This window comes from Chelon labrosus (genome assembly GCF_963514085.1).
Source record: "Chelon labrosus genome assembly, chromosome: 10".
Taxonomy (NCBI): domain Eukaryota; kingdom Metazoa; phylum Chordata; class Actinopteri; order Mugiliformes; family Mugilidae; genus Chelon; species Chelon labrosus.
In genome coordinates this window covers 18567333-18593063 of record NC_140360.1, presented here as the reverse complement: position 1 = coordinate 18593063, position 25731 = coordinate 18567333, and the positions used below count along the sequence as shown (strand labels likewise).

At 44.3% G+C, this 25731-nt stretch overlaps 1 protein-coding gene across 1 annotated transcript in view; it reads left to right on the top strand.

Moving 5' to 3' along the window:
• The window catches only part of plxnd1 (plexin D1), a 62025-nt gene that overhangs the window by 23398 nt on the left and 12896 nt on the right, over nucleotides 1–25731 (top strand). Inside the window, exons 10-24 of the mRNA XM_084553288.1 lie at nucleotides 577–666; nucleotides 919–1027; nucleotides 2073–2230; nucleotides 5679–5824; nucleotides 10230–10335; nucleotides 11713–11852; nucleotides 12277–12456; nucleotides 12806–12890; nucleotides 13018–13287; nucleotides 17013–17162; nucleotides 20127–20241; nucleotides 20872–20979; nucleotides 22563–22675; nucleotides 23689–23793; nucleotides 24817–24947. Of these exons, the coding sequence (XP_084409414.1) occupies nucleotides 577–666; nucleotides 919–1027; nucleotides 2073–2230; nucleotides 5679–5824; nucleotides 10230–10335; nucleotides 11713–11852; nucleotides 12277–12456; nucleotides 12806–12890; nucleotides 13018–13287; nucleotides 17013–17162; nucleotides 20127–20241; nucleotides 20872–20979; nucleotides 22563–22675; nucleotides 23689–23793; nucleotides 24817–24947 (2006 nt within the window). The remainder of the gene's footprint in view (nucleotides 1–576; nucleotides 667–918; nucleotides 1028–2072; nucleotides 2231–5678; nucleotides 5825–10229; nucleotides 10336–11712; nucleotides 11853–12276; nucleotides 12457–12805; nucleotides 12891–13017; nucleotides 13288–17012; nucleotides 17163–20126; nucleotides 20242–20871; nucleotides 20980–22562; nucleotides 22676–23688; nucleotides 23794–24816; nucleotides 24948–25731) is intronic.

The window sequence follows — 25731 nt, the reverse complement described above, 5'->3', positions numbered from 1 at the left end:
TATTAACTCAGACTCAAAATAATTCAAGGGATAATTTCAAGTATTTAAGAAAAAAAAAAACATGCAGTTGCTAAAAAAAATACGTAAACCAACCTTCTCTGGTGTCAAAAAGCCCAGAGTCCTGGAGAGTCCGATAAATGTAGACCAATTTAAGCTCGCCGGATTCACAGACAAATTACTTCTTCCACTTTAAGCACTTATCCTTTACTGCGCCTACGTATCTTAGCTCCTTTATGGTCTTAACTCTGCATGTCTTGGCTCAGTAGAACTCAGGGCACGCGTTTTGTGAAGAAGAAATTCATATTCATTATTCCGACTCCCAGGTGACTTGCCGAGGTGTGAGAGAGTCCAGATGTTTATGAATATAAATTTTGAATGAATTGCCTTTTTCCTGGCAGGGACAATTATTGTTATTTCTGGTGCTCTTTTTCGGAGTTGTCGATTGTTACCAGACACGTTTTAGAGAGCATTGCTCGTATCTTCCCGTACAAAGCCGGCGATAGTCTAACTCTGAGATCGGCTTAGTTTTCATGCTGCCATTCTCGATTTGTTTAAAGTGAGTTGTCTGCAAAACAGGGGGAGAAGCTGGAGTGCGACTTTGGAACGGAGCAGCGATATGAGGCCACATGGCTGAACAGCTCGACTGTCAAGTGCAGTGCAGTGACAGTAAGTATGACCTTCCAGAAGTAGCTAACAAGTTTTACTGTGTGTTTACCGGTTCAGCGTGCTCATTATTGTCAGATTTAAGCCTTATTTGTAAGTTGTGTTCGATGTAATTATTTGAAACCTTTGTTTATGAGTTGAAAGAGAACCCATTATTATCTAGAGCAACAGTACGTGGGAGCTAAATTACACCCGGTGCAGATATACCGACACAAAGATGACAGCACAACTTTTTCTACCTCTCCATCTGTTTAGCTGTCCACCAATCAGAGGAGTCAGGTTTACCACCTCAACCTGAGGAGGAGAGGAAACTTCAATGGACACAGGGAGGAGATATTCGTTGACAGTCCTCAGCCGATGAAAGGTAAGACATAAAACCCATGATTATGTAGACAAGCACCAGAAAAAGATGGAAAAAGACAGCCCTCCGCTACGCCGCTGTTGTTTGCTCAGCTCTCTTGTATTTGCATTGTAATTAAACCGCCGCCAAAACAAGGGGGGAAAAAAAACCTGACACTGTTACTCCCAGAATGCATTTCACCTGTGCACAGATGTTTTCTGATGAGACTGGCGGATTTGATCAAAGCTGCGGAAAGATAAAGAATCACTTACATGGACAAACAGTGCTAGACTGCCTTTCACTTATAATAATAGCAGTCTGTGTATTACAACACATAATTTGCCAGGAACCAGTAATTTACCATAATGTTATATTCTTCTACCGCCTAATTACACGTAATGATTATGGAACACAGGGACGCTGCAATTTAAAGTGTTATCAATACCTCTTACAAGCAATGTCCAAATGTATTGTTGCAAATACAGTTTGAGCTCCATGACAACAGTGAGATGATGAGAAGTGGCGTGTGCTGTTGAACTTGGCGTGTTGTCTGCAGCGCAGCTAGACGAGCCAGGCTCTGCCTATCCCAGCCCCAGATGTTCACAGTCCATGTGTCTACCATGTGAACAACAGCTCTGGGCCGCTGCCAGGCACTCTGCGGTGTTAACGGACAAGACGGTCGCTTCGTAACGCACGGAGTCATCAAATTATTAAAATGACACACACTTTATCGCACACATGCAGGCACACCGTAATATGCTCACAATAAGTTGCACAGATGCACATGCGGTGATACAAATGGGACTTCTCACTGGGAGGCACATTGGAACATGAACATAATCATCTGTTTTCCCTGGCTTTGTTCTCCTACACTCCACTAGCTCTCTCTTTTTTTTTCCTGGTTTATTTTTATAACGATGAATACATCATCTTCCAAATGCTTATGCAGTTTATTTAGAGCATGCAACCCATATGGTTCATGTGAGCTATAAAAGAAAATAACTTAAGGAGTGTAGCAGACAAGACAAACGGCCTCTCTGTCTTTCCCCTACTTCCCATCTCTTTCTAGTGGAGGTGTACAACTGTGGAGTTGGTAGTTCGGACTGTTCTCAGTGCTGGGGCCGGGAGGATCAAGGGCACCTCTGTGGCTGGTGTGAAAACAGCTGTAGGCCGAGGGATGACTGTCAGCCAATGAGGGAGCAGTGTCCTGCTCCTGAGATCTACGAGGTAAGATCACAGGTTAAATGTGCATGACTGTGGACAACAAATGGTTTCACTCACCCTCCTGCAGCTCCACCTTCTTTCAATAGCTCCCAGGCTTGATTTTCAAGCCGTAAAGAGTACACTCATGGGGTCACACACATGGAGTGGTAGCCCCATAGTCTGTCTGTCAAGTGTCAGCTGCTGAGGGATTGTTTGAATAGAGTCTTATTAAAGCAGTTCACTCCGTAACACTCCCCTGGCCACAGCCCTCAGGGGACGCAGCAGAGTCGAACTGCACTCACTCAGGAGGGCATGGGAACACCTACTGCCCTGTGTAACTACAGTATGTTGTGTAAACAGTGTGGATTGGAGTATGAAAGCTATATGTGTTGAACCCTTTACTCAGAAAACCACATAAACTAAAAGGAAACAAACAAGAACCATGATGGATTCTAGATTTGGGACCACAACAAGAGCAAAACCGCACTGGTAAAAAGACCGGAGGAGTGTTAATCTTACACGGGATCCGACTGCGGTCACGACATCCAGATTACTGGCAGGGCCTCTCTTTAAACACTTCGGCTGATTTGCATGATCATATTCATTCGTTTGTCCAACTGCAATGAGAGCGTTTTCAGAGTCCGTGCTCTCTCTTTTTTTTTTTGTTCCTGCGGCCTCTAAACGTTATATCAGCGCGGCCACGGTAGGCGGTCATGGGAAGCATGGCTCACATGAGGCTCAGTCGGCCTGAACTTCCTGTAGATAAAAACCTGGTCGGCCCAGGAGAATAAGCAAGCAGAACAAAGCAGGCGGACACACACACACACACACACACTCTCTCGCATACGCACACACAAATAAGCCCACAATCTGTCACACAAATAGGCCATATTGAAGCATTCACGATTATCCTTCCTTCTTTGTAGCTGTCAGCCTACTGTGACTAACAGGATGCTCTGTGAGAGTCTAACTTATGTGGACTTCTTACGTGACTGAAGTTAGCTGGGCTGAGATGCCGTATGCGTGGGTAGACCATTGTTGCTCTCTCTCTCTCTTTCTCTCTCTCTCTCTTTCTCTCACTCACTCACACACACTCCCACTGGCTGTCTCTCAGGAGAGCGGGATGCAGGGAGGATAGTGGGGCTGTGGTTTGGCGGGGTGTGTGATGCAATGCTCTGGCAGCCGTGTTTTCCCAGAGAATCCACAGGGGTTAGAGCCCGAGTACTCCAGCTTAGAGAAGAAAAGATCCACTCTCCCTAAACATTCACACTCACACACCGCTGCAGCGGCTCTTTGTTACACTGTATAGTCCCTGTGACAGCATGTAGCTAAGATAATAAAACATGTGTAAGCGCGCTTTGTATTCTCACACGAAATTTCCGTCACCAGGAACCAGCAAAAAAAAATATCGATAATGCAGAAGAGGCTTCGTTATTCCCTAAACTTTGCCACTTACCTCCTAATTGTGAAAAATGCTCTCCATTCAATGCATTGACGTAAGACAATGGAGCCATTTATTATCACCACAGGCGCTTCATTCTCATATTACATGTGGGCTCGTCCTCTGTTTGAAAAAAAAAAACAAAAAACATTGATTAGAGGTACTTTGGCATCCAAAATAGTAAAAAGATGTGGGTGAGACATGTAGGAGAGGGGATGGAGAGCTAGCTGGACAGAGAAAGGGTGGAGAAGGGTATTGTACAGTGAGAAGCTTTTTCCTGTTTTTGTCCTCGCGTCCTCCTTGATTAGGGTGATGCACAGGAACTGGAGTGCGGAGAGGAAGATGAAAGCTCTGACCTCAAAAGAATCTATCGGAACAAAAAAAAAAACAAAGAGAAAACACATGTTAGGTAGTTTATCTGGTGCAGGTCATATGTATGCGCCACATTTGATCTGAATACAATAATGTGGAGTAATCTGGTCCTCAGATGCGTTCAATAGCTCCAGCATTCCTTCTGGAGGTTTCATGCAGCGCCACATTTGCACCCTGTGATCTCCCACGAGGCCAGGCGGAGTTTGTGCTGTAAACCAAAACTCACAGGCTTGTAAGAGGTGTAAATGAACAGCATGTGAGCTGATGTTGATGTCGGTGCTCAATGGCACCGCAGAGACATACTGGGTGCTATAAGATGCATAGTGATAATAAATAACCGCTTTTTCTGTTTGTCTGAAGTGCTGCTGTGGGCGCGCACATGCTAGCATATGCATATGCTGTGCTGTTTGTACTTGTAAGGAAGAATGTGTTTTTGGTAAAGGAAACAGGCTATATACTTGTGGAACAAGAAGGGAGGCAGCACTTAGCGTCAAAAATCTTAATATAACTGCAAGAACATCTACATCATTTTCTGCAGTGTAGGTCTCACAGAAGGGTTTGTTTTCCCAGGATTTTTAAAGTAGTACATACTTCCTTTTCCTAACCACCTCCCCTTTTAGCTGGGATATATATGGTTTATTTATCTGTGCTGTCACTCTCGTGGGTTTCAAATGATCTGAATGCAGAGCCAAACCTTGTCCTCTCCCCTAGACCAAACAGAAGTGCTGTTTTCATTCTTCAGCTCGGTTTCTGATAGAGCCGGAGCCGGGCTAATAACACAGCGGGGTCATGCTGACCTCGGCTCAGCCAGTGGGTCATTCAGAAAAGCTAGCACGCTGCTGGGCTTGCTTTTCTATGGTGACAACACAATGGCAGATTGCTTCTGTCTGGGCGCTGGAGATTCTATCTCTAAAAGTTATGTTTTCGTGGTGATAGAGGAGGTGACGCTCCTCTCCTTTCGCTTCGCGGCCCTTCTATGGGTAAGTTAAGGGACCCGAGGCGAGGGCTGAAATGATGCGCGAGAGTGTGCCTCCAAACAACAGCAGAAATGGGGCTGAGGAATTTGACGGAGCAGACACAGGAAAACAGATGAAAGGGAACGGCTCTGTGCATTAATTCCCCTGTTGAGGCTTTGCTCTCTCACCACCACCATCAGCGTTCGCTTTCCCCTCGACACTCAGTTCCCTAAATTGCCTCCCCACTCATCCACCTTTCTGCTGTGCTCTCCACCTCTCCTCTCCAGCCCTCACTTTCTCACTCTGTCTTTCTCTTGTGGGATGTGAAGGGGGCTCTTAGGCTGCTCTTTATTTGCATGTGCTGTAGAGGATTAGAGGCTGAAGAGTCTCAGACTGGCACAGTTAAGTGTCTCCTTTGTGTGTGTATATACCTGAACCATGTGTCTGTTCAATTAGATCTCAGTCTTCAGAAGAAGAACACTCACAGGGGCCCCTTATCTCCATGTGTGCCACACTCCATGTCAGCATCAGACAGCATCTCTGTTCTTTCATTTCTGTCATGTTCATTATTGCCCATCATTAGTTGGGTGTTTTTAGGGAGGAAATCTGCTTATGAGCTCTAATTTATCGTGCATATTATAGCGTTTTTGTAGTTTTTTTTCCCTCCTTCTCTCTGTTCATTACTTCACTCCATCTTTGTCAGATCTCCCCTCTGAGAGGTCCAGTAGAAGGAGGCACCCTGCTGACAGTACTTGGCAGGAACCTGGGCCGCAGGGCTGGAGCAGTCAAGGTCTCTATAGGAAATGTGCCATGCACTCTGCAGCCCGAACGCTACACCGTCTCCACAGAGTAAGTATTACAGCACATAAGTGCATTAAGATGCAGGAATTTGCAGTGTATATCAGCTGTTTCCCGTGTGTCTGATCTTCCTTGCACTTATGAAATTACATTTAGCATTATCTACATTTTCATAATGGCAAGATGGCAGGAATAAGTGCTTGGCCTATACATCAGCTTACATTTTAATTAAATCCCTGCTGCAATATCATGTCGCAGACTTCTAAGATGATAGCTAACAATTACCTGCCGTCATGGTAACCCGTACATGCTTTCAGGCAGGTGAGTGTTCAGGTGGATGGAGGGCAGGAACGGGCGCACGGAACAAGTGACAGAAGGATTTCTCACAGTCTCTGAAAGAAATCCTGACATGAGCGCCGCGTGAGCTAAAACCCAAATCAGACAGTAAGACAGCGAGAGCCGCCTGCTTTTAATGGATAGCAGATGCTGCTGCAGCTCTCCCACACTGGAGTGACTTATCAGCTGGGAAAAACATGAACGAAGCTGAAGGGTGTCAGGGTTAAAAACATTTTCGGAAAAATGAAATACCTCTAACACAGGTGTTACGGTATATTTAAATGAAAAATAATTTTTACGGCTCTCGTGTTTACAGGTTTTTGAGGGAATTGGAGGATGTGTGTTGTAAAAGCCATCCAGCCTTTTGTGGCTACAGAGGGATCGTGGGAAATATCAAACTGACAAATAAAGGAGGAAATCAAGGGTTATGGAGTTAGAAAGCAGTGAGCTTACCAGACCTCTGTAGACTGCTTCTCATCTCCGCTAGAGGCCAGTGACTCAAGGCCATGTTAGAGCAACACACCAGACTCTCTGACCAAATTGGCAGGAGTTGACTTGAATTGCATAAAAGAAAGAACAACGAATGCAATAAAAAGACTGAATCTCTGGTTCTGCTACATCAACTCTGATCATTTTTGAAATTGTCCATTCAAGCCTTATGTTATGGAAGAGCAACCCACAGATTAGAGGAAGTTTATGAAATGCCATTGAGAGCATACAGTATATTCTGGTCCTGGCAAATGAATCAACAAGATAGAATATCAAAGTTCAATTTTTCAGTCCCAGATCAGATGACGCTCAATCAAACCTCCAGAAGACTGAGTGGAAAGTCTGTAAGTCAGAGTCCTGGAAGGGAAAGTCAAACAAACCGTTCGAGGCAGCTCGTGTGACTCAGTGCTTTTCAGTTTGTAACTGACAGACCTTTATTTAAAGAAAACCCAAAATGAGTCGGTACTAAACTTCTCACAAATCCCCTTCACAGTTCATTAATAATATGAAGCCTGTACAGGTTCACCAGACTTGAAATTAGAATGTCGACCTCCATGTGTGGCTCAGTTTTCATGTATTCATGAGGCTAATTTTCACAAATATTATTATGCGGCACACTTCTCATTTAAAATGACTCCATTGCCATCCCTCTGATGCTCAGAGACCATCACACTGTCACCATGGAGACAGCAGGACCCGGCTTTGACTCTGGCAATAACAGAGCTCGGTGGAAGTCAGTAACTCTACAATTACATCCAAACTTTCATTCAGTATCTGTAATGTTCCCTGAATGGAACTGTTTATCTGGTCTTGCTCCATTGAAGCCAGTCATTGTATTAAGACCAGTTCTCGGGTGACCTGCGGGTCTTACCTGTCACTCCGGCTGCCTGACACATTCCCCCAAAACCGCACATGTCGAAAACAGCGAATCACATTTCACTCCGGGGCTGATCTCGTCTCGTGTCGTCATTCCTCATTGGCTCTTGAGGCTTGTTGTTATGACAGCGGAGCACATCCTCATTGCTGGAAGTGGCACTGACAAATCATAACACGTCAGTGCATCTGACAGTGTCAGCACATTTGACTTGCACACACACACACACACACACACACCTACATGTTTTGACTTCTATCCTTGTAAAGACCTCTGCTGATTGGTTAGATTTAGTCCTTCCTCATCACCCTAACTGAAACCCTTTATGTTCAGCACTAATGTTCAAACAGAAAACAAACATATCCTGAAGCCGTTTGAAGATCGTTTTACAAAAATACCCTCATACTTAAGTCTAAAACTCAAACGAGCACTCGCAGAAAGGCCAGACTCAACAGCCAACACACACCTGTGCATGTGATCTCATTTACCAGGACTGTTGAGACAGGTGTCTGCTCGTGTGCTGAGAGGTGAAAGTTCACATCAACCATCATCCAGACACGTGTCTGACGTGACTGTTGATGAGCCTCATCAGCTGCTCGATGGGAAATGATCAGAGACGTGTCAGACTCAGTATTCAAGCCCAAATGTTGCCCTTTGAGACCAATAATATCTCCACAGTGGGGCGGTGATGGAATCTGGAGCAGGGGTCGGTCCAGGCTGCGTCAGCTCCTACTGGGAGTGTAGCTGTCCTTTGACTGGGGTCACATTGCATCAACATCACACTCGGCTCACATGCATACATAAACACACCAGGACGTCTGCGGGTCACGCAAAATTCTTGCAAAAGTCTTTTTGTATGTTATTATTACATATATCTGATTTCAGGCTGTTGAGAATCTTCACATTTCTATAAGGCGGGAATGTTGCAACATTCGGGCAGGAGGTTGTGTAATCCTTTTCTGTTGTGTTTCAAGCGATTACCGTCACTACTGCGAACCACGGAGGCTATAGGACAGGCAAGAATCTAATTCACCAGAAAATTCATTCATTTATTTGCTTAATTTAATTGGTGTTCATTCAATTATGCCATTACAAATCCAGTGTGAGGATGTTCTGCCTATGTCAGTGTTTTGTCATTCTGAAGCGAACACATTTTGGCTGTGAGCTGTTAAATGGACAGAACAAAACATCTGCAGAGGTCTCTTTTGCCATGTGTTGACGATTTTTCACAGTTTTATGACATTTTATGTTGTGCAAAAATGTGATAGAGCGGTAAATATATGCAGGCCATATGGATGCCGTCATGGTTTTCTATCATATTTCTTTGCTTGGGGTGATCGTGAAGCAGGTTTTAAATTCTTTAAAGAGTCTCTGTGAACACCAGCATGTGTTAAAATGCTACGCGCTGACTTTTTCATAGCTTAGATCTCCTGAAAATCCTTTGTCTGTGCTCTTCAGGAAATAATTGTTTTCTAAAAGTCTTTTAATCCTTGAGTAATGCTTGATATTATGGTCTAATATTAGCCGTCACATAATGGACTGTTTTGATAACAGTCTGATTCCCAGCCTAAAGTGTCGCTGCCGGTTCAGGCTGACTCCGGCTCCAAAGTCTCTTATTTCCCACAAGCTTGAACCTGAATAGTCATGATTCATTTTGCTCGTCCCTATTTTCCACTTTATTCTCTAAATTAGAGCATGTGAAATGATGCGTTGTCCTCCAACAGGTGCGTGTCTGCCCTCGTGCCACGTAACTGACAGGAGTGTAATTTGAGTGTAACGACGTTCTTTTACCTGATGCTCCTGTAATTAATGAGCGAGGAATGCAGAACCTGCCATCAACAGATGGCTGGTACTGCAGGTTATTTCAGAGTATTTTTAACAGCTATTCAGCCACATGAGCAAAACTTAAATTGGTCTCCTTTCATTCTGCAGCGGTCTCGGGCTGAGGTTTGTTTAAAATGGATCAGAGATGCTTTCTCTCGGTCTCAGCCGTGACAGCTCGACCGCAGCCGAGCCTAGGTCTGCCCAGCCCTCCCATATCTCACCCTATGTCCTGCCAGGTCCTCCTACATAAAGCACAGCTCCTCCGCGTATGTAAATTCCCCACCATCCCCCTGTCAATCACCCGATCACTAGCTGAGAATCTATAACCACTGTAGCAGCAGGCACCTGACTAAATAAACTGACGGGGTGTCAAGCCGGAAGGGGGATCGTGCGAGGCGATAAAGGTTGTGTTCACTCCCTGGTACATTTATCCCAGTGAGGTCCCAGAACAGTAGGTCCCCGCGCCGTACACCGCGGTGTCATTAATATGAGACGTCCCTGTAGAGAGCACACGGATGACACAGGGTTTAATCACAGCCGGGAGGTGAGAGAACAAGCCTCAGCAGCCCCTTAATCTCCTCTGTGGTTAGACACATCTGGTCTGAGGAGCTTTGAACTTTGCATCTCCTAATATCTGGTATCTCAAGGCTTTATTGGATTCCATATGTAAATTCAATAGGGATTGATGAATTAGCTCATAACCCCCAATCTCAAAGATTAATTATGTGTCTTTGTTTAGGAGTCATGAACAAGATCTCCTTCCTCATGTGTATATTAGTTTCTCCTCTCCTGCAGTTTGAGTTGTGCAACCTCTTCTTCTTCTTTTTTTTAATTTAATTTGAGTAACATTAAAAGTTTTTTTTATTTTTTTATTTTTTCATTAATGATGTGTTTTTTATTAGCTGACCTCACGTCGTGATGTTTTGTGTCCAGGCTGGTGTGTCTCACGGGGAGGTCTGAACACGACAAGGCAGACATTGTCCGAGTGGTTGTGGATCAGAGTGGGACGGGCACGTCAAAGGAGAGCTTCTCGTACTTGGTGAGTATTCCCCAGACATCTACCCTCATGCTGATTTTTTATTTTTTATTTTTTTGCTTGCTCTTCTGTCTCTTCCTCCACATTCTTCTTCTGCCTTGCTCCCCTCTGGGAAAGCCCTCCCAAGCGTGTCAGTTGAGTGTTAACAGATGCGTTTTATGATTCGGAGGAATGCTAGTGTGTGGGAATCTTCAAACGTCCATCTGAGCAGCAGCTAAGCACCATTGTCATTCTGCATTCACTGCCAGCAAAAACAAATATGGTGATTGTTGGAATGTCCCTTTGCTTCGTATTCATCACTGGCCGAAGAGAGCTAGCCAGCGTTGTGTTACTAACTGACCTCGACCCACGCAGTCTCTCATTGGAATAAGAATATTCAGCCAGTGGAAATACCCATGTAAGACCTTTGTTTCTCTTTGTTTATAGACAAAGAGTTTTTTATATTTCAATGCTGGAACGTTCAATCAGTTCAGCAGCTTCTGAGAGCAGCTCTGCCTGTGAGTCATCCCCCCCAGAGAAATCATCCCGATCTCGAAACCCTTCTTGATACATAAAATCCAGAACAACAAACATGACGGCAGGCTGTTGTGGGAACTCCTCTCAGACTTTCTTATCCTACTCTGCGATGTTCGGTGTGTGAGTTTTTTTTTTTTTTTACTGCCGGTGTTGAGAAGAAGATGTGGGAGAAAGGGAAACAGTTCTGGAGACAGGATATGTGCTTCTACTGCATCTCCTTCCTCAAATCTTTGGACGGAAACATCTGCCTCCATACACCCACTCCGACACTCAAACGCACAATAGGACTGCTCCATCCGTGCACACTGAGGAAGTGAATCCTGTCAGTGAGGATAAGAGGTTTCCCTCGGGGCAAGGTTCATGGTGGGGATAGAAAGTTCGGAAAGAGCAGGAATGCTGATGCTGGTAACTGCAGAGCTGGACAGGGATATTCATCTTCGCCTAAGGAGCCTTGTGTATGTGTATGTGGTTGTGTGTGTGTCGGTGCATGCGTATATGTGTTTTCATGTGTATATATGATTCAGTTTTATGTATGCATGAACATTATTACCAGCAGTATAGCTGTCCTGCTAGCTCGGGCCCAGAGGCCTGTTGGCGCTAACAGCACTTTAACATACTGCAGCGTGGGCTGTCTTCACAGCTTTCTCACTAATTTACTGTTATAGTCAGCAGCTGCCTCAACCAATCTGTAAAGATATTTGAACCTCAAAGGACGAGGAAAGATTTAATTTGCTGTCAAGAAAAGAATCATAGAACACAGACACAGTTTGAGTAAGCGCCTGTCTTTTCCAGTGACAGAAGCTGTCAGATGTCTAGTGAGAAATGTCTCTTTTGTCATGTGCTGCATCTCTGCGCTGCATGCAGGTACCAAAGCTGCTGTCCATAGAGCCGAGCAAGGGCTCTCGTGCTGGTGGAACAAGAGTGACCATCGGTGGGGAACACCTGGACATTGGCTCCCAGGTTAGAGTCAAGGTCAACAACACACTGGAATGCACCATCACAGGGTAAGTACCTCTTGTTTTAAACTGTTTTTTTTAGTTTGTGAGCCAAGTCCAGGTTCACAAACTTAGGTCCAAGATTTTGAATGGTGACCATTAAATTAAGAATTTGAGCCACGTCCTTTGCTTTCCACATAATTCTAGTGTTTTCTACTTGATACCAAATGCATAGACATCCTTGAATATTCAGTCTGTATGGCTTTGCTGGGCCTGCATGGAGCTTGTCAAGTTGCTCACACGTTTAAATTCAGCACCTCTATTTGCAGCAACAATTCATTCCAAAATAGTTCTTCTGTGAAAATCTGCCAAGCTGCAGTAAACATAACTTGGGCTGTAATAGGAAACATTTTTGGAATTAAACATTTTTAAGTGTCTCAACTTGTGTGGTTACAATGTTTACCATTTTTCTTTTTTTTTTTTTTTTTTTCAGCAAAACAGAGCAAACGATTGAATGCACCATGCCCCCAGCCTTGCATGCATACACCGACTCCGTGTCAGTGTGTGTGGAGTTTGAAGACCTTCCCTGCCAGGGTGATTCCCTTAGCACCACGTACATCTATGAGAAGAACCCCACTATAAGCTTCATCCACCCCAAAAAGAGCTTCCTCAGGTAGGAATACTGCCACACACACACCGCAAGCATTAAAACGAAAATGGCTTAAACACCTCAAGCTGGAAAGCTTTGCAGTTCCCCTCCCTTTCCCAGTCACAGACATAACTCATTACAGTAATGCTGTCCTGTGTGTCTTCTCCCTATTGTGTTCTAAATAACACAGCATGTGTGTGACAGGACAGCGGCATGTCTTTGATGACGTGCAGATTTTCCCTACAGTCTGTTTTTCATTATAATCTGCTCCTCTGTTTCTCTTTCATTTTGGTGCAGTGCCCTAAAGTATTTGCATACCAGTATGAATCTGACACATTTATGCAATGGCTCTCTGTTCTTGTGTGTGTCACAGTGGTGGCAGGACCATCACGGTTACAGGCCAGGGTTTTGATCTGGTGCAGAGTGTCACCATGCAGGTGCTGGAAATTGGAGAAACAGTGAGTAATCAACTGAACTGTTTCCTTTTTAGATTATATATATATATATATATATATATATATATATATACCTGATAAAGGACTTTATTTTTAACCAACCTTGTTTTCTTTTCTGGTCCTTCCACAGCGCTGCTCCGTGCTCTCCCCCTCCACAATCACCTGCCCATCCCCAGCCTCCAGCCAGTCCCAGCAGACTTCAGTGCAGTTCTTCCTGAACGGAGTCCTCTACACGGGAGACAGCCCTTCCTCCTTCGATGGCGAGCCAGAGGAAGAGGAGGAGGAACCTCATAAAGGTCATTTCCTGTTGGAATACGTGGAGGACCCTCAGTTCTTCACCGCCAGCAAGGAGAAGCTGATTAAACACCACCCAGGAGAGCCGCTGACACTTATCATCAACGTGAGTGACACTACTGAGGCAGGACGTTTACATTCAGGCTTCACTGTTGTGCTGGGTCGCTGATAAGTCAGTTTTCAATCAATGTTGTTCGCCTCCACTAAATAGGAATACTTCTGTTTGTACTGATTGTTTTACACAGCAGTTCCATCAGATTTAATTATTACTTTTTAATTATTTAGACTATTAAATAGGTATACATTCATTTCTAATATTATTATTAGTTTAATACTGAAACTCAAAAACTGACAGTTAAACAGCTGAAATTGTATTTTTCCCAACAGATGGCAACACATATTTACTATTAAGATAAATGACTACCTCGATAATGGAAGAAATAAAGGATTCAGTGAACTTGAGAGTCTCTGGCCAAGCGAGCGTCTCTGAGGCTGTATTTAGTCTTGGACTCTGTGTTTGGTGTCTAATGCTAAAGTCAGCATTCTATGTTTGTACACAGCAAACTAATTTTTCACCAACATTTAGGTTTGTAACGTAGTTTGCTAGCAAAACTGAGCTCTAAGCACAACAGTTGCAAACATTTGTTTCTGAGGTATGTCTTTACCTGGTGACCTGTTCAAGGTGTACCCCGCCTCTCGCCCAATGACAGCTGGGATAGCCCTGAACATCTGAATAAAACTTCATGGCAATCCATAAAAAATATATATATCACACAAATCTCAACCTCAAGGTACTAGAGAAAGTAGGAAGTGGTAGACCAAAGGGCCAATGAACTAGCATTGCAGTCCCTACATCAATGCAATGGCTAAAACATATCTGACAAAAACTAGCTTAGGTGTAATTTTTTCATCAAACAATAATCAAAGGTGCAGATACTACACCACTGATTCATATCAAACTCTTAGTGACGCTACTTTCTAGCAGTTCCCTGCTTGTTTGACTCCAGCAGTGAACCTCACTACCCCCACTGTGAGCAGCAGACAGAGCTGAACATTTCTCTATTCATATTCACCTAAACCAGAGGCACATAAAACACATCAAAGGCCGTGTCCCCTGAAACGTGTTGATTTCTGCTGGGGGTCCTCTGTGTGGGGGAAGGGCGCAGTGGCAGCTCAGTGGGAGGTCTCAAGCTTCTTCCTGTGTTCCGGCTGATCTAAGCACCTGTCTGTAGGAATTCATCACCCTAAAGGGCCGCCGGCTGCGGCACTGTACGACACGCACATGCTAACACCACAGACAGGGAAGTCTGAGCATGATGCGGCTTCCTCTTTGTGTTTTGCGAGTGCCAGGATGAGGCCCCTGCAGGAACCGCTGCCTCAGCCTGTCAGCATGGGTGACTCGTCTGTTGTTTCCTGTTTTGTTTAAGAAGGTGGATTCCACTTGTGATGGACCTGAAGGAGGGGGAGAGAGGCTGGAGAGTGAATGTGTTTGTTTAATAGGGAGCTTGTTAGCCATGCCAAGCTGGAATGTGGGTGGGTTTTGTTTGCTTTCATCCTGTTTCGGCATTTAGGGTCCACGGTTTCGGTCTGATCAGTTTATGTGTGAAAATGCTGTTGCATATTGTTATTATAATATATATATATCACACATATATATTTTTTTTCCACAAAATGCTCAAGCATATTTGTATAAAGAGTTTGGTGCTCTTTGTTCATAATGTGTGTGTGTGTTGTGTCTGGGTAGGGAAGCATTTGTTGACAGAGACCCAGGGGGGAGCATCCTGCAGTAGGGACAGAACAGTGCCCTAAGGCTGTAATCAAAGCAAGGAAACACACCGGGGATAAACACACAGACACACTTCCTCACTTGTCATTCCTATATTGAAGGGAAATTGTGGTTTCATACAAATAGGGTCCTATTTTTGTACGCATGGCCATCGTTCTAATTAGTAATCATAACATTGTGCATACTGAGATAATTACGCTGAGCTAAGATTGAATTGGAACGGAAGAAAAACTAGCAGTGGTATAATAATATAGGTTACATACAGACCTCCAAGGTTAAACTAAATGATTTAGAAGACTGCTGTGTAACTGGTTGGAGTTTAGCCTTCCAAAAAGCGCTTTATGCAATTAAGCTAAACTGTTGGCTTGGTCACACCTAGTTTGTCCGTTCATGTTTCTGACTGTGACTAAATCATTGTTATGCTACCCTGTTCCCAAACCTCAGCCACCACCAACACCACCGCTTTGGCTGTGCACCACAGTCAATAGCCTCTCTGATACAGCATTTTGAAGACCGACACCACTGTTGATATTTATTCAAATATATTGGCAGATTAATGTTTCTCGCACCAAGCTGAAACATAAATTTTTTGATACGGTTAGATTAAACCAGGGGTCTGCAACCCACAGCTCTGGAGTCGCATGCAGCCGTCAGCCCCTCTGTAATGACTCACTGTAGCTTTGACATAAAATAACATTCAAATAAATAACGATTCAGTTGACTTCTTCTTTTTTTTTTGCACCGACAAAGAGGAACAACTCTTATCTTGGATTTAAAGGTTATTCTGTGACACTGAAGTATAAAAAAATGTTTCACCATCTAAAATATGCGTCACATGCGTCTACATCTTCTGCCTGCCACCTTTCCCTGTAGGTGTCTAATTCTAATTCTAGGAGCTTCCGACTTGTATTTTAATCAAGAAATAAGGAGAATCTTTTTTTTACGCACAGATCAATTTGCTGTCACTGCCAAAAATACTGGCTTACCTGTATACCTGATACGTGGCTAGTAACTGATAAGAACAAAAATGTAATGTTGGAAAACATTTCCAGAACATTTGCTGAGATGTACCAAGCTGGAGATAAGTGGTTTCAAAACTGCTGAATTCAGTGCAATTTAGATCCAGCGTACTCAGTTGCAGAGTCAAGTTTTTTCAGGGTCAAATATGTTGTGCAGCTCCAACCAAAATTTTCTTTGTGGGAGAGAGAGTGCTAAAACATCTGTTTTGTTAGTAAAGGTTGCAGATCATTGCCCTAAACAGTTTCAACCCAGGAATGCACTTTACATCTGAAAAATAAGCACTTTTTTCAAAAGGTTTTTGATGTTTCCGCGATGAGCTCTATATAGACTGAAACGGGAATTCCAACAATTTAGTCGTGTGCTCTCAGATTGTTCTGGAACTAATACTGAACTCACAGAAGCTGGAGTTATCTTGAATTTTATCCCCTACACACATTTTCCCTAACAGCACCTTAAATCAAACCCTCACTTCCTGATAAACATCTTTCAAACTCGATGTAAAGCAGCGTTTCTCTCTCAGATAACTGATGGCATACATCAGGGTTGGTTTTTCATTAGAAGGCTGCAGCATGAGCTTGAGAAGACGCCGTAGAGCTCTTTGAACAGGGAGAGGGCTGTTCCTCATGACTAAAGTCACACTTTAAGTGTAAAATCAGGGAGTGTCCTTTTAATTAGAATTAGCGATGAGTGACAGAGCGTAGGTATGGATGAAGTGGAGAAGAGATCAAAAGCAAAATGCTTCTGTAAAATAAAGGCCCTGCAAATGTTATTTAGTGTGCAGGCAGGGATCATGGGTTTGTTTATAGAGACTTTTTTACTAATGAGAGAAGGAGGCAGTGGGAATGTTTGCTGCTTTTAGTTGAACTTGAGCCCAAACTGGATTGGAGTTTTCTGCTGCCTCTCTCAGACCTGACGGTCCTGCCACATCCTGGGTTTTGTATGTGTGGTTTAACGCTGTTTATGAATGTTAACAGCCCCTCCTCTAGTGTAGTGCTGACAGCAGTTTTTTTTTGTTTCTGGTGCAGAAGGTGCAGAGCGATCTGGAACTGGTGCCCGAAGAATACACTGTGATGGTCGGCCCCTATCCCTGTAACATCAGCTTTCACAACGACCAGCTGTTCCACTGCACCATCAACGGACTGCTGAGCTCCAGCGAAAGAGAGCTGCCTGTCACTGTAAGTATGCAAGTGTGTAAAACACCTCAAGGATAATGAAACTACGCACCCGGCCTGTTGTTGAAAATATTGCTCAATAGACCCTGGTAATTTAAGGATAGCGCCCGTCCGTCACGCAGCGTTCAGGCCAGCAACATTTAGTCGGAGTCTGAACCATCTGTGATGTTCACTGAAACAGATTTGATCTACACAAGCCCATGCTCTGTAACTGCCACTCTCCATACATTATGAATGGTTTGTAGCTCCTGAGCGTGCCACCATAAATCAGTAGTTACTCGGCCTTTCCCTCCGTTTCATAATGGTGTAACAAAACAGTGGCATGTCTGCCATCTATCATCGCTGACACAATCACCTATTGCACTGACACGGGCTGCTCCCACTGATACCCAGCTCGTCTGAGTCAGAGATGATGTCACTACTCACTTGTGTTTTGGTTTTGTTTCGAGTCTCTCTCCGTCCACTACCAGAGGTCTTTATCATGACTGGGTCAAGCCCTGTGAAAAAACGCAGACCGTCTCTTTCCCATACTCCTTACTCGGTCCCATCTGTTGTAGTCCTCTCTGGTATGTTTTGATGGGGCTTTATTAAGGGGGAAAGCATTCATCTATATTTAAATACGAGCCAAACTGTGAGTGGTTTGCTGAAATAGCTCTGAAACATATGTTAGTCTCTCTCTCTCGCTCCGTCTCAGCTGAGTTGTACTGTAAGAACAGTTGCCCCACTTTGACACAGAAATAGAAGGAAGGCTCGTTTGTTTCTCACTCTCTCCGCGTCTGTCTCGCTCCTTGCGTACCTGTGGCTCGCTCGAGTACCCACCAACCCCGTCTGTCTCTCAGGACGTCTAGGAATAAACATGAGCAATTAGCAAAGGCATAAAGGCAGGGCAAGGGTCAGATGAGATGTCATAACACAAATGGGTGGGCTGCCAGCACACGAGCGGCCGGGATGATTTGTGCGCACATTTGGCAGGGGCATAAACGGAGCGCACGTATATTTTCCTTTGTGTCGGCACATTTGAATAAATGCATACATGTCGGGCTGACTCATAGTTTATGGCCATTTGTGTTTCTTCACTTACTTTCGGTGGCAGAGCTATTTTTACGTGGCTGTGTTGTGCTTGGCTCTGAAGTGTTGCAGAAGTGGATGTGAGGAAACAGTGTTTTTGTACCCGGAGCGAAACAGGAACATGGAACAATAGCATTTTCCCCTCCATTACACCAGGCCTGGCTGTTGCAGTCTCTGGAAGAGGGTCTTCTCTCGCTGGGTCTGAGAAAATAAATGCCTGGACCTGAAAGAGAAACAGGGAATGAGGAAAGGAGTGAGACCAGCGAGCCGGTTTCCCCTCCTCAGAGTAAGACCAGCATAAGAGGGATTTGGTCTGAGGATTGGAGGCTTTTTATCCGAGTTGCGTTTTTATGAAGTATGCTTAGATTGGGGAAGGGAGAGGGAACGATGTGAGCGGGGACCACAGAGACCCTGCTGACTAATCAGAAGGCAGAAGTGAAAGTTCTTTTCTTGTCACATCTGGGTTAGTCTGAACTGGGTGACTCCTCCAGCTCATTGCAGAGAGAGACCATTTTTCAAAATCCTACAGTGTGTAATTTTTTTTCCCCGTGTTGTCTGCACCTGTGACCATGAAAAAAAAAATAAAAAATGATGTGCTTGTGCGCAAGTACTTGTGTTCCCATTAAGAAACGCCTATGTTGGGCAGCATACATTTTTACGCTGTGTTAGAAAGAAAATGCTTAATGCACCTGCTGTTTGTGCCCATTACTGCTCTGCCCTTCATCACTGTCTCTTCCTCTCAAATTCACTTTGCTCTGCTGGTGCTGAATTATTCAGATAAAGGGCAGCAAAAAGGTTATATTTGTGTCCAATAGATAATTTGACGTATCCAAGGACAGTAGCTAAAATTAAATCATTTTATTTAACAATTGCAGACTGGTGAGTCCGTTCCTTTGTTTGCATCTCATTTGCAGTCATTTTTTATTACTACTATACGTCAGTTTCTCGCCTTCAGCCGAACCAAAGGGCTGTCACTGTGCTTTTATCATCATTGCGCAGCTTTATATTCGGCTGGTGACAGCAGCTCGCAAGACAGATCTTACAATTCGGGCATTTTCACGAATGCCCTGGAGTAACAAGATTGAAATGGGTTTTGTCATCGAGGTAACTTTCACTGCTGATCATTATGATGATTTAAAGGGATAGTTTGGTTTCTTTGAAGTATGAGCTATTCATCCATAGTCAGTGTATTACATTCACCAGATGGTGGTAGGCATGCCCCCAATTTGCAGATGCAGACAAGAGAAGCTAATAAATGAACTGCTGCGGACGGGGTCAGCAGCCAAATCTATTCTAGTCACCTAAACAAGGTCCACCTTAAAAAAAAAATAAAAAATCTATACAAGTTTAATTGTATGCTATTTTTAGAATATTATCACAGCTTTACCTATCTGTCTGTCAGCTTTTTTCAGTTGGAAACCGGGGAGTGGCTGGTCTACAGCTGTACACACTTTGGTGTGTTAACACATTAACTCAGATACTAATTTAAAACACCAAAGTCATACAACAACGCAAACAAACTGCAGTAACTGATCAAAGCAGCGGTAGACCACCAACTCATGCGCTCTCAAGGTTAATTTGCCTTTGAGAGAACAGATTGATTTAAAGGCTTCGCCGACATTTCAAAGAAACCAAACTATCCCCTTAAGGCCTATGTTAAAATGCATTTCATGTCTTATGACTTCTTCTGGTTGTATGTATAAAGACACAAGGTTTTTGTTTTAGAATTTAAGAAGTCATGTGGTTTTCTGACTCCATCACTGTGTGCAAACTGCTGCGTTGATAAAAGAAAAACAAAACTAATGAATGTATATTTACGACATGATGAGACACATGGGGATGAGCTGTATAACAGACGAGGAGGGTAGACCCAGTTTGACGTGCTGTTTGTCTTTCTAGGTGCAAGTGGGGAACTTCCTCCGCACCATCGCCAAAGTGCAGCTCGGCAGCAGCGAGCTGGCCATCGTGGTATCCATTGTGGTGTGCTGTGTGCTGCTGCTCCTGTGCACTGTGGGTAGGTTGTCTACACATGTTCACAGCACATGACGGATGCGTGCCTGCTGTAGCAATGGATGCTCCAGATGTGGAACAGATAAAAAGAATTTGGGGGTTATAGTTTCCCGCACCTGCTTTATCCCTCCTCTGTATCCAGAACACAAAGACCCCATTGTTCCTCTCACTGCTGTCTACTCTGCTGCCCGTGTGCTTATGAGTGTGTGTGTGCTGTAGTCTAATCTTTAAGGAAGTGTGTCTACAGGGCAGGTGTATGGGTGAAAATTGGTGTTAGTGTGGATTTTCACACCATTTCCTGCGCGGAATCTGTTCTCGGATATTCACCGACCCCCTTTTTTTAATCTTGCCAGACTTTGTAGGTGTGACATAACTGTTGAAATAATTTGTCAACAAATTTTATTTACACATTCAAAATATAGATAACTTCGCATTCAGAGACATTCACAAAAAAAAAAAAATTTAAAAAATATATTTCACATGCTCAGAAAAGGTGACGCTCAAAACCTTTGAGACTAATTTTGACACCATTGTTCTGTTCTGGATGTTGTCGGTGCGTGTGATAACAGTTGTTTGGCTTTAAAACATATAAGCCGTGCATTTTGTTTTTCTCACTCTTCTCTGTTTTTCTCAGCTCTTGTGGTGTACTGCACAAAGAGCCGGAGGGCAGAGCGCTACTGGCAGAAAACTCTTCTCCAAATGGAAGAGATGGAGTCCCAGATCAGAGAGGAGATTCGTAAAGGTGTGTTTGTAAGAAGAACGCTCACATGCGCGCACACACACACCCAAACGCACACACAGCCTTTACTCTTGTAGCAGCTCCGCTATCAGAGTCATTTCAGCCACAAATGATGTTTTCTGTCGACTGACATGAAAAATGCCAACGCTGGAAGACAGAAATATTGACCACATATTTGTCCGTGCCTCTGTATCTGTCTGTGTGTGTGTATGTCGAAAATGTGTATTTATTTTGGAGTTTCTCTTGTCTGAAGTGGGAGGGAGATACAACAGTTGACAGATTTGTGCCTACTATGCTTGACTCATAAACCACGGTGTCTGACACACGATCAGTCACACACAGAAGCAATGAGTGGCCACGTTGCCATTGCTTCATCTACTCTGTAGGAACAAGGTCAGTGTAGGTCTGCGGCCGCGTGTACATGCGTGCGCGTCTGGGGCATTAAAGTAAAGCCGTGCGAAGGCCACTTGGCGTCTGAGCACCCAGATTTATGGCGCGGAGATGGGGGGGACGGATAGAGAAAGAGAAATGGAGGGAGGAAGCGATAGGAGCGGGAGTGAGGGCCGTGAGCCTGAGGAAAAGCAGAAGCGTGGGAGGGAGAGGAGAGGTTATTTAGTCAGAGGACACAGATAGATTTGTGGCCGAGTTCAGGGTGAGTGTGCACAAAGCGAGGGGTAATTCTGCCGAGACGAAAGATGTGATAAAAACAGGCGGAGGGGGAGTATAAGAAGATGGGAAATTGACATATTCCAGGTTACTCTAATGGGAAGGCTTTGGTATTTGTCTGAACACTAAGGCAGAGGGGAGGTTTGGTATTGGGGCCTGCTGCATCTAATCTGGAGCGGAGGGTGTGAACTGACTGGTGGTTTAGAGGACGCTTTAGTGAGCAGGAGGATAAATAACCTGGAGGAGTAATGAAATATGTTTTAAATCCCTCCGGTCTTGTATTCTCTGCTTTCTGCACAAACACAGTCTGAAGAAGCTGCCATTGTAACCCAAATACGTCTCTCATCCTGCGACAGGAAGCACTTTTCCATAAAGAGATCTCCAACGTCTCATTAGGCCAGAACATTATCCTCTGCTGGTACACGCTTACCCAATAAAGTGACTACAATATTAGCATGCGGATTCGAGTCGGTGTCTGGACATGCTGATACTGTTTCTGCATGTAAACCCCAGCCTGCACACATGTTTTGGATAAGAGCCGCAGACTGGATTTGGCTGGTCTGATTGCCGTTTGGTAAATATTTGCCTGCATGCCGTGATGGGCTGCACAATCTGGCGGAGAGAATGAGAAAGGAAAAAAGATCAGAGGATTAGCGTTTTTCTATATTTAGTAATCAACCAGAACATGACACTAGATCTGGGAAATCACATGATACAATTCTGTGATTTAAAATCACTTCCTTTGAAATCAGCCAGATTCTTTAAGCAGCCTGGGACAAACTGATGTTTACTGCATTAGCCTGCTGACACATTTGTTGCTTCTTTTACTTCGAAATGATAAATGAAATGCAACTGTGGATGAAAAAGGGTCCCTTGAGTCAAGTCCCTTCTGGGTGTTTCTCTTTTTTTCGTCCTTTCAGGCTTTGCAGAGCTGCAGACAGACATGACAGACCTGACCAAGGAGCTGAATCGCAGCCAGGGCATCCCCTTTTTGGAGTACAAACAGTTTGTCACGCGCACGTTCTTCCCCAAGGTGAGAAACCACATTTTTCCCGTTATCTGATTTGAACTGGCGGACTGACAATACCATTTTTCTCTCTGGGGTTTTAATACTTTATCCCCCTGCATGTCCCATTTCGCGTTTCCCACCGCTTGTAATATGCAGGATAAAAATTCACCTTGGGAACTTTTAAACATACGGCAGACATCTAGCGGACTGTAGCTCAGTCAGGCACCCTGCAGGAGAGTTAATGTGTTCTCTATAGGTAAGCGTTTTTCTGATGTGCGTTCCACCCTGAAGGTAGACTGCGGGTCTATCTGTGGGTGGGTATTTTTCCACCCATTCAGACAGGCACTGCTCAGCGGGCTTTGTCTCCCAACCACAGGTTTGGACTTTCAAGGAGACGGAACAATGGCAGGCACAGAGACACGAAAAACTTTCTCAAAACATACTATTTACTCAGCTCGCACGCCCACTCTGTTGCGCAAGCATAAATGATCTTATGCAACGGCAGCCATGCTGGTTGCAGTGGACATTGTTTTTTTTTTTAAGAAGGAGGAAGTGTTGGAAAGCTGCATGGAGGGAAACACAAATTATTGTCCTTGCAGCATTGTATGTCCATACTTTTTTGCTGCTAAGACAGCCAACACTGCACTCACGAACCTTCATGCTCTTTTTTTGTCCACAAGAGCTTCTGGTTGTCTGAGATTACGTACACACAAAACTGTGTTAGACACAGGCCCAATTAGCATACAAGCCAAAAGTAGCTGTCCTGAAATGACAGGCCGTTGAATGGCTGCCTTTTAGCTCCATGTCACTTTATCTCCAAACCCATTAGGGATCACGACGTTCTGTGTCACGGTGTCATGTTTCCTTTTCATGGTCACTCAAGGCCTATTTAAGAAACTCTGTCCTTTAGTTACAGGCTGCAAACTTACCACCAACGTCTAGGGCCGGCTCTTTTCCTGTCTATCCATCTTCCTGTGTTTATAACTGCAGCTGAGTTTGTGTGACATTTTTCTGCGTGTTGTTTATGTGTGCTTCAGATGTGCTCAGATTACGAGAAGAGCCTGGTCCAGCCCGTCTACGAGAATGATGGTCTGGGGCCTCGAGCGCTGCCAGAGACCCACCCACTGCTGCAGGACTGGCAGGTGAAGGGTTAAGCCATTAGGGTTAAGTTTTCTTCTGCCAGAGTGGCTTGATTTGGTTCCTTTTTCACCGCTTTGTTTCTCAACTGGGTCACACTGAAACTTATTATGGTTTCATGGCCAGAGTAGTAAAAAGAAAAGCATATTGTGCTTTTTTTCCCCTCCTTTGTTTGGTTGCTGTAATGTGCGTGCGTGGAGAATGTCAGTGTAACTCGCATGCTGTTGAGTGTGAGCATATGAATACTAATGCATGTCACTGAGTGGTTTCTAATGAGTGAGACAAAAAAAAATAAAAATTCAGCTTGCCAAACAACACGCTGCCCACCAAGTTGATGTCAGGTTGTTGACACACTTCCCACTCGCTCATTGGACGACCAAACACTACGCTTTCCATTGAAATACATCTCTAGCTGTGTGCGCGAGGGCAGATGGGAGTGAGAGTTATAAAGAGAGTGGGAGAGGGGGCACGGGCTTTCACACTCATGCACACGTGCATGTGTGTGTGTGCACGTTAGAACGAGGGAAGGTAAAGATTGCGGCGCTAGTTTTGGGTCGGCAGCCGGGGGAGCCTGTCTAGCGGTGATGAAGTGCCTTGGATCCACATCGTCTTCCCGGGAAGTGTTTTCCAGGTCACAGCAAATAAATCTCACAGGCGGGCATTTATCTTAATGGACACCCCTGTTCTCCTTCTGTCAGGCTGCAAACCACACCATATGGCTGCAGTCCAGAGGGAAGACTTCATCACGCTGCTGCTTAGTCGCACCCATACTGTAGCTAGGCCATGCTCATTAAGTCGACTCGGCACATTTAGGGACAGTCGCACACGGAAAGGGACAGGAGAGAGCCAGAGAGGGATGTGACTGAAGAAGCAGAGGGAAGAGATGTGGTAGAAAGATGAGGTGTTCACTCAGTAGGTCACTCCGCACACAAGGTGGTGAAATAGATTAAGGAGGGCGCGGCAGGTAATCCGGTTAGGGCGAAATCACGCAGTGAAGTAACTGTATCATCCCCTCCTTCTGTCATCAGGCCACCAACACAACACGACCCAACATAGAAGAGGGCATCACTCTGTTCTCCACTCTCCTCAGTAATAAGCACTTCCTCATCACGTTTGTCCACGCCTTGGAGCAGCAGAAGGACTTCGCTATACGAGACAGGTAACCGTTCCAGCCAGTGTTTGCACTGTACACCACTGTTATGAGGGCGGTGATTCATATTTTAAACTTTAATCAGACTTCATTATGTCTGACGGTGTTTTAAATGTTATTTCGTTAACAGTGGCTAAAGTAAAAGGTTTAGTTTTCTGGCTCCTACTTGGTGAGGAACATAGTGGAACATTTAGTAGCTAAAAATGTTTCTCAGTAAACAATGTCGACCACAGCGGTGCCAAAAGGCGACTAAATACTCAACTCACGACTGAAATGGTGAGTCAGTCCTCTTAGACCGAATTGCTCAAGTTTACAGCAGAAATAAACATTAGTCATTAGTCAAGTGTTCAGAAACACGACTTCAGCTGAATGCCGAATGTTGCTCATGATTCTTCTTGTTTTTGTTCCGTATCATCTGCAAAAGTGACACCATGTTGTGTAATTCATTTCTACTGGCTGTAAATAAACAAAAGTATCTGAAACACTTTTCAAGCTCATATCAACACAAACGTTCCCCAAAAACACAAAACAAAGCTTAATCACGAGCAACTTGACTTGTTGGGTTTCTTGAGACGCTCATCCAAGTAACGTCTTCAGCACTAAACGATTGGTGGAGAGTTGGGGTTTCATTAGGACGGGTGGTACCCACCTGAAACTCACATGACTAGGGTCTGTAACAGCCAGATACTCACCTGTAATTGGAGGAATTTATTTTGATCCTGTTTTATTTCCCAGCTGAGTGGTATTCTAAGGACCCATTAATGGCCAGAGGCTCTGGTCTCAAGGTGTATAG